A 9,483-nucleotide genomic window follows, 5' to 3' on the forward strand; every position below is an offset into this window, starting at 1 on the left:
CTCAGAATTAAGAGGAAAGCTTCTTGAAGCTTGTAAAGGCTTTGCCATCCTTAAGCTCTGAGTCGGAGTCAAAGAAGACAAACATCAAATGGCGACAACACAGGTAATTAAGATAAGTCGGGGGCTTCGAAAGGAAACCTGGAAAAGGCACTATTTTAAAAACACGTGCCCAGTAGTGTGGAGTGTGGAAGGATTCGGTGCCAGATCACTGTTCTTCTTGTTCAGTGAACCTAACAGACCTTTTTTTCTTCTGTACAAAGGAGCAGAACGCCACTCGCCGGCCCGGCCTTTTGCTCCGCGTTGTGACCCGAGCCAGTGAGGGAGGGTCACAGTTGATAGAATTGCATGACGAGTCAACCCGGGCTGCTTAGAGAGAGATAACGACCTTGACCACAGCTGCAGTAATAGACTCCCGACTGCCAAGACAAGTTCGCAGCCCTCCATGAAGACTTAAAGCGTAATTAATGGGAAATGATCGCCGTCACAGCTGTCAAATCAAAAATCAATGGGAATTTCTTTTTTTTTTCTTCTCATTCCTGCAGCGCTAATCTTCAAACATGGGCAATTCATTATAGACGCTGAACAAAGCATGCAAAACAGAGCCGATTTCACTTTTAAATATGAAAGAAGTAATTAGTAATTGTCTTTAAGTGCCCCGGTTCCTCGGGTTCGTGGTTCATAGAAGGCCCGTTTAAATCACGCTCATGACATCTTAGGATCTAGGTTTTGCAGCCGTAGTCATAATTCCTGGGAGGTTCAAACCATCCAATTTAGCGCTCTCATATTGTCACGCCGGCTGTAATCCGTTAATTAGGGAAACAATCTCAAAGTCTTCTTTTTTTTATAATTAGTTTCATTTAAATGATGATGTAACATCCTTTATGTGTGGGATCAGCCTTCCTTATAGCATGTTAATGATCCACAGCATGCTGCTAATCAGTCAATTAATCACCCTCCAATGAATCTAATCTCTTACTTAGGCACTGTTCTACATAATGGGTTTTAAACATTTAAATTCATGCTCCGATTGCAAATGACACTAATGTCATGTTCTTCTTAAACTGGGCTTCCGGAGACAGCCTTTGATCTGTGATGTCGTCGGCTCCAACGTGTTATGAGTTCTGTCACAATGACGAAGCAAAATGCATCCATTACGGTTCTGTGGTGTTTGTTTCTTTCTAGATCTTCTGTACTTACAGTTCACGCCTCTTGGGGGAGGACAGGGGGGGTTCGGGGAGGAGGGGGGGGGGGCAATCTCTGGATCTCATTCAAAAGCCTTAGAAGCCCATTTTGCTTTGGTGATTTCAAATGGCCCAGCCGAAAACAAACTCATGTTTATTTATCGCATACTTAAAACTCTCATACCAAGAGCTGGGTTGGTCAAAATGTAAGTGAAATAGAAGCCTTTGATGAAAAAAATATGTATTTAGAACATAATAATTTCTTTTTTCCTTTTTTCTGATTTGTGAATGAGAAGAGCACTGAGCTCTGTCTCCAAACCAAGGACTTTGCAGTTGATAGCAAAGAGGGATTCCCTGTTACTGTCTCTTGTGGATCACATATCTTTATGGAAAAGCAATAATAAGTCACTGTAGACCGCATCACAGATCAGTATTTTAGGTTTTTACACATATTTCTTAGGTCACATTGAGAAATACTGGAATGAGTTCTAACAAACCAACAAGTCTGCTCTAAACTGCACATAATTAGACATATTAATACTTCAGTCTCATTCCTACACACCGTAATGCGGGGAACGTATGAGAAGTTTGTTCATATTACGATTCTAAGTCACATTGGAATGTGGGACAGCTTATTTTTTTCTTCACATATACAGTAAATGTCTGATGGATATTTCCTGGTGGGATCCAAAAATGTCCAATAATCTTAGAGCGTCGTGAAGGTCAACATTTTCTGTAAAAAGATTTACAATCTACAACCTGTTGAAATCCACCAAATATTCCACTTCAATACCTATTTTTTGCTGCATAGCCTTTACAAAACTAAATGATGAGACAATACAAAGGACAGACATTCAAAGATGAAAGATAGCCTTTGTTTGGTATCGAGGGACATGGGTTTCTCTTACCGACGGGCTGAAGGGAGAAAGGACGATGGCGGTGAAGACAGCAGTTTCATGGTCGCATTTCTTGCCGAACAAGTTGGACGTGATGATTCTCATCTTGATTTGTACCTCGGCTGCAAGAAACACAAACGTGATTTATTTGCCTTCTGCTTGAAGAACCCAGTGACAGCAGGAGCAGGCAGAGGGGAGCAGAGCAACAGACACATTCCAGTTTCTCCTGAAGCTCGACAAACCCAACCAAGGGAGACGGGTCTGCTCAATTAACACATTTCTTTTCATCCGCCCTTGTTTGCCATCTCTGCTAATAACTCAGACGTGCCGAGTAAATTATGGTCCACCCCCCCCCACCTTACCCCCCGCTGGCAAGTTAAACGCTCGACATCTGCACAGTTTCTTTTCTTAAAAGTAAACGACTGGATTGTTGATGAGGCCCCCCCCCCCCCCCCCCGCCCCGCGCCACAGGCTTCCACCCAAACATCGGCTGGAATGTTAAACGGGTCAAAACAGAAAAACCTTGAAACTCGATCCAACAAAATTATAAATAAACTGTAAATGGAGCTCGAATTGATTGGAAACAAGAGTCTGAGGAGTGTAATAATGTCGTGTTTTAGATGGCTAAAATGTTGTTTTGTTTACCGAGTGATGAATTTCTGGCTGCATGAAAAACACGACCTAACAGTACTCCAGGAAAAGGTCTAGTAGTGCGTACACGTTGCAATCAAACAGTGACTCAAACGGGCAGGAGATGAGCTCTCCGTCATCGGGTTTCCCATTTCAGCCTCGCCTGAGAAAAACATCCAACGCCAAGTAATAAGCGAGCGGTGCTGAGCCGTTAGCTGCAACACGAGACTACAAGTAATAAATCCTCGATTAATTTAACTCCCAAATGAATCAACTGCGTATTATGGTCCCAGAAATATGCTGACTATAATAACAATCAAAGCTACGCATCCAGATGTGACACTTAGACAATAGAGAGGTAATGACATCAAGAAGGACTCTAAATATAACATGTGCAATGTGCCCTATCAATAGTGAACCAGGCTACATTTAAGCCGAGCTCACACACTGCTTGGCTCCACATATGTGGTGGGCCGGCGGCAAGGAGATCTGTGTTATGTGGCCCTGTAGTGCTGACAGGTTTCTTTCTCCTCCTCTGCCCTCCCCCTCTTCCTTTCTCCCTCTCCTAGGCTGTGGAGAGGCTGGCACGTGGCAACAGGAGGAGGGAGGGATGGATCCTCAAACCGATGTAAGAGCCTCCCCCCAGGGAAGCCGGCGTCGGACGCAAGGCCTCATGGGCCGTTGACCTACTGTCTGCGTGATTTATGGCGGCTGGGGGCCTCTGGCCACTGCAGACTCCTCTCCTCGCTCGCCTCCGTTCCCCCCCGCGCACGCCGCAGGATCGCAGGGAGCCACACACACTGCGCCACCGTCTGCAGGAGCATTCCAAGAGGAACCCCTGGCGCATGCTGGGCTGCAGCACGCGCCCCCGTACAACCGCCGCTTCCTGCGCCGTCTCGCACAGAAACAAACCCCTCCATAAACATTTCCACGCCGCAGCGCCAAGGGTGTTCCCAGCCTGGCTGTGCGCGGACGACTAGCAGTCATGGCGCGTCGGCTGTAGAGCCGGTGGTTCAAGCTGCTGCTGTTGCTGCTGCTGCTGCTGCTGCTCGGGGGGGGGGGAGGGGGGAGGGGGGGGGGCAGAGGCGGATCAATGGAACTGCGTTGAGTAACGAGGTGAAGTTTCCCGTTTTTGCCTTGGTCTGAGAGCAATCAGCAGCCAGCGTCTCCTCACGCTGCTGTGCTTGCACTGTGCAGTAAGCGTCCTCCTCTACGGACTATTAGTGCAGCGATCACTAGTGCTCTTCTAGTATTAGAATACACAAGATACACAAGGTTTGGAGTGGACACAGGTGAGTGCTTAGCTTCTGGACTGTCTTTGCCCTTCAAAAGCGGGGGGGGGGCGGGGGGGGGAGGGGGAAGTGAACCATAGAGCAGGCAGCAGGTGCCCTCGCCATGGTGTTGCCACCCCCAGACAAACGCCACGTGTGCCTGACCACCATCGTCATCATGACCAGCATGGCCTTCATGGACGCCTACCTGGTGGAGCAGAACCAGGGTCCCAGGAAGATCGGCGTGTGCATCATAGTGCTGGTGGGGGACGTGTGCTTCCTCATCGTGCTGCGATACGTGGCGGTGTGGGTGGGCGCCGAGGTGCGCACCGCCCGCCGAGGGTACGCAATGATACTTTGGTTTCTGTACATCTTTGTCCTGGAGATTAAGCTCTACTTTGTCTTCCAGAATTGCAAGGCAGACAAGAAGAGTTTAGAGACGGTGGCGAGGAAGGCTTTGACGTTGTTGCTCTCTGTGTGCGTGCCGGGCTTGTACTTGGTGCTGGTGGCTTTGGACAGTATGGAGTACGTGAGGACTTTCCGGAAGAAGGAAGACATGAGGAGTCGTCTCTTCTGGGTGGCTCTGGACCTGCTGGACCTGCTGGATATCCAAGCCAACCTGTGGGAGCCCCAGCGGACGGGCCTGCCCATCTGGGCCGAGGGCCTGATGTTCTTCTACTGCTACATTCTGCTGCTCATCCTGCCCTGCGTGTCGCTCAGTGAAATCAGCATGCAGGGGGAGCACATGTCGCCGCAGAAGATGATGCTGTACCCGGTTCTGAGCCTGGTCACCATAAACGTGGTGACCATCCTCATACGAGGCGTCAACATGGTGCTGTTTCAGGACAGCCGCGTCTCCACCATATTTGTCGGGAAGAACGTGGTCGCGATCGCCACCAAGGCGTCCACCTTCCTGGAGTACCGCAGGCAGGTGAAGGAGTTCCCGCACCCGCAGAACGCCATGGCGCTGGAGCTGCAGCAGAACAGCCACGCGCAGCCGCTGCCCAACGCCAACACCAGCTTGCCACACGAACCTTCGCCGGTGCAGGACGTCGTCGACACATGACCGCCAGCGGCGGACTGGGCGCTTTTTATGAAAGCTGCGGAACTGGAGGTAGAATGGAGAGAAATCAGCTGCATGACAGGACGATATTCTGCACTTGTCAAGCCCACACGAACTGCTGTGAAACCACAAAAGAGATTTTCAGCATCACCTGCCTGTCAGAACATACTGTAAACCTACACTTGACTTGAGTGCAGCGTGCAGACTTTGAAAACAAAGTCAGAGGTTTTTATCGTGCCGTTGTGTTTTTAATTGTTTCAAAAGTTCACTCTTTTATTAGAGGCAATCTCCACAGTGCAAAGCCCGGTGACATTATGTTGTGTAAAACGGACAGTTAGTCCCCTCCATGGTGAGCATTGGTTTTAGTTTTTAGCTTTTTTTTAAAGGTTACTTTATCCAACAGTGCATCTGTGGCATTTCCGTTGAAGGACGGCACCACTCAACGCGGAGCGCTGATGGAGAGGAAACGCAGAGAGTGACACGGGTCCGGCATGGGTCCGGCATGGGTCCGTGCAGCAAGGCTGGTGACGGACGAATGCTTTTGCGTTTGGCAGCAGAGCTCAGCACCATACCTCCCACTGCAGGCATCTGGGTGTGCGTTTCATTGTGCGAGCACACACGTTTGTGTTCACCAAAGGGAGGTTTGGGTTGTTCCAGATCGCTTTGGAAGAGATGTGAGGGGTATGTGGGAAATGTGACAAAATATGTAGTGATGTCAGAAAAATATAATTAATTGGAAGATATGTTATTGTTTTCTGTATTGTACATTCCTCTAAAACTAGCTGATGCCTCGAAGTCAGAGAACCCCTCGCTGAAGAATTGACAAAAAGAAAAAGCAGAAATACACACAAAAAGAAAATACTTTTCTGATGTATGTTCACTTTATTATCGTTATGTTTATTACTATTATTATCATCATTATTATGTACACTCTTTACTTGTTGGAGACCAATGATGTTTTAATAAACGTATGTATAAAAGAATAATAATGAGAGCTTGGGGTTTTTTTCTGTTACTTTAGGTTCACACGGTTCTCTCTCAATACAACAGCAAGCAACCGTTTACTATGTAATGTCTCCTTGAGTAGAGAAGGAGTTCCCTTCCCCTCTCTGTGTTGTGATCAGAGCGTCTCTACTTTGTTGACCCTAAACATGTGATGAAAATGTATAAACCCTTTTCTTTAATGAGTTCTGCCTTTTTCTTCCCGAGCCATCTTTAATGTCCCGTTTGCTTTGGTGTTCCATGAAGGCTCCTTTTCTCCGCACTGACACAATATACGTTTTCGCAAATTGACCAGCCTGTGCATTGCCTCTATGTTTCCACATAGAGTTATTAGAGTTATTGTGGGAGATGGAGAAGTCAGCCACCCTAACTCTTTACCGTCATACGGTCAACTGCTGATCTCAGTCCATTAGTGTTAACTGTCGGCTGCAGGGCGACAACGACGCCCTTTTTCGGAAGAACATTCTTCCAATATCTGACCGGCTTTGCTGCAAAGACCCGGACAAACTTCTATCGTGATGATTCACAAAGGGTGCGTCCTGTATGACTGCATCACATTTTTACCTATGAAGCTATTATTAATTTACCAGCTCATTCGCAGGGGATAAACGGCACAACAGACACAGTAATGACGCAAGTAGGTTTTCTCACTCTGCTGCCAAAGTATCCTCAGCAAAGTGAACAAAGCTATTCCAGCAGCTTTAATTAAGTCAGAAATTCTGGTTAGTTGGAAAATTGATTCAAGTCTCAAGTTATATTGCAAAATATGTCCAATACACAGAGAAGAAAACTGGTATCTTCACACACTGTGTCTTCTATTCTATTCTATGGGAGTTTCTATTGTAATAATATAGAGATTATTCCTGCTGAAGTATTAACCGTTTCTTGGGTTGTCACTGTCAATTCGTGACAATCATTTCGTGATTTTCATTTTTCAACTCCAAATAATGTGGTTGAGATTTTTCTTTTTGGCTCGTTACGTCGTCCGAAGACTATTTTCTTCTTTTGCTGTGAAAATATTTCCATATTATCAATAATCAGCAAATACTAGAAACTACAAACCCAAGTTCCCTGAAATTTGACAAAAGTGGATGATTGGTCTCAAAGCGCCGATATCAATGTTGCATCTTACATTATACACATGCAGTCAGTTGCTTTGTTTCCACATGAATACATGCCAATATTACATTACGCCGTTTACCGTCAATCATCCACCACCCACAGGTAGCGATATCCTCAACGGTGCCTCAATAAATAATCCTTCTCGTCACCTTGGCTTGCACACTTTGTCACATCCAGGTCTCTGCACTTGTTAGCACTGACAGCGGCTCATCGAGTTTTGACGTCATGCCACATAAACAAGTATTTTTGTTCCTCAATCACATTCCTTGTGCGACACACAATGATTTATTGAATGTAAAAACGACACGCTGTATGTCAAAGTGGGAGAAAAAAAAACTCTGACAGCTAAATGCAGCATTGCGAGGTGACAGAATGTCAGAGGATTGGGAGCCTCGAGTAGAACTCGCATTATTGAATCTGTCATGCGCTGTCCCAACACTAGACTCGACTAAATGTTTTTCATAAAAGGACAGGAATGGAGAACCAGATCCGGTATTTTATTCAAACTGCTCCCCGGTTTGAATAAAAGCCCCAGGCGCAACCCGTTGAGAGCCTTTGGGTCTGTGGGCCGAGACCAAATCCTGGTGGTGTGGATCGTACCTCATTGCCGGGCTTCGAGCATAATGACACCATTGTTAGAATAAATCCTGTCAGCGCGAGCGGTCCAAAGGGGAAAAAGTAAATGGCAAACTCGGGGACCAGAATAAATTACCTGTGGCGGGCCTCCGCAACGGATCACCTTTCCACGGACCTTCTGAGAGCCGGAGACTCATTCATAAATCACCAGGAGCGTAATTGCGCTCTCTCTCTCTCCATATGTGATGTCTCGGCAAAGGCACGTTCTTCTCTCTGCCTCTAATTTACTGTGTATCTATGACTTGCTGAAGCACTTAGTCTCAGCTAAATTGAATCAGAAACAATCAGATGAGGAATCCATTTTCTAGATTTAAAGACTCGCTTTGCTGACTTGTAGGCTTTTTGTCCATTTGGTTGCGCTCTTATCTTTAACACGAGTAAGTAACTGTCTCACGCCATTATGGTTTTATTGGCCACATAAACCTTTAACCGCGCTAATAGTTGCACGCCTCTCCGGGACAATTACTGCATTCTTACACCAGGCCTGTTTTTTTTGGGGGGCGACCCCGGTTCTAAGGGTCTGACATCAAACAGTATAGTTATGCTATGCTGTCAGTGAGTTAGTAGTGATCAGCATGAGCTGTAATTCACCAAGGCAACGTTATATGCCGAAAATTAGCAGTCTGTGGTTGACATTTTTCTGTGGATTCGCAGAAAGTTATCATTTAAAAAAAGGAATAATTCTTAGGCAAGTCCCATAACTACAAGACGCATCTTTTTTTCTAGGATTTCTGATGGGGTTTGTACTTTCATCGACACTGTTTTTTACACCTTTTTCTCAGTTTGCAGCTGAATTGAAATATGAATGTTGGGTGATGTGTAACTCACCGTGCGCTGTTGCTTCACCAGTTTCAACCTGAGGAGTGAATCAGCACGTAAATTAAAAACACCTGTGTGAGTGTGTGTGTGTGTGTGTGTGTGTGTGTGTGTGTGTGTGTGTGTGTGTGTGTGTGTGTGTGTGGATGGGGGGGGGGGGGGGGGGAGGTTGGATGGGTGTGTGTACGCGTGGGAACAGATGAAACAAAAAAGACAAGAAGAAAAGGGACAAGTAGTGATGAATATATACGGACATATTCCAAAACAAATTAACTAGAAATGAAGAAAAGATACTCAACTCAACTCTTGACTGCATAACAAGCACCGTATCTGAGTCAATTTTACTGTTTTAATTTCGAATTTGATTAGATTTTGAGTCTATATTTTAGTCTTCAATAAATGCAAACAAACCTGGACTCTCTCCAACACTCTTGTAATGACAGATGTCAGTGGATTATCCTGAAAAAAAGTCAAATGCACTCAGTGATCTATGGCACAACATCCTACAACCTTGATTAAAAAGAAACATTGCATGACTCACCATCACTTGATTTTTTCCACAGAGAGTCTTATCAAAACTATCAGTCTCCAGTCTTGCACACTGTTGCCTTCACCGGGGCGGACTACTTAATATTCATACACACCTATATGAGAAAGTATGGAGTTATTGTCACAGAGTGTCCCGTGTGTGCCGAATGGATTAATCACTGAGCCACAATGCACAAGGGGCATGAAGGCAGTGCGGCATGGTGGTAAAATGTCCTGCTGTCTGTAGTGAAAAAAGCAGAGTTTATGACCTTCAACTCTGTGAAATTTTTAAAAAGGAGCTTCATTATAATCTGAATTGACTATAGTTGGCTAAAGAA

General features: G+C 45.8%; 1 protein-coding gene across 1 annotated transcript; it reads left to right on the forward strand.

The window, feature by feature from the left end:
- Positions 1-3,793: 3,793 nt before the first annotated feature.
- On the forward strand, positions 3,794-6,394 carry tmem121ab (transmembrane protein 121Ab). The gene has a single exon (XM_037449149.2). The coding sequence runs from the start codon at positions 4,103-4,105 to the stop codon at positions 5,042-5,044; it is 942 nt and encodes a 313-aa protein (XP_037305046.1). The 5' UTR covers positions 3,794-4,102; the 3' UTR covers positions 5,045-6,394.
- Positions 6,395-9,483: the final 3,089 nt, after the last annotated feature.

The sequence above is a fragment of the Pungitius pungitius genome, chromosome 20 (assembly GCF_949316345.1).
Source record: "Pungitius pungitius chromosome 20, fPunPun2.1, whole genome shotgun sequence".
Lineage (NCBI taxonomy): Eukaryota > Metazoa > Chordata > Actinopteri > Perciformes > Gasterosteidae > Pungitius > Pungitius pungitius.

Excerpts from the sequence above, each read along its gene's own strand:
- tmem121ab (XM_037449149.2), top strand. The coding sequence starts at position 4,103 with ATGGTGTTGCCACCCCCAGACAAACGCCACGTGTGCCTGACCACCATC.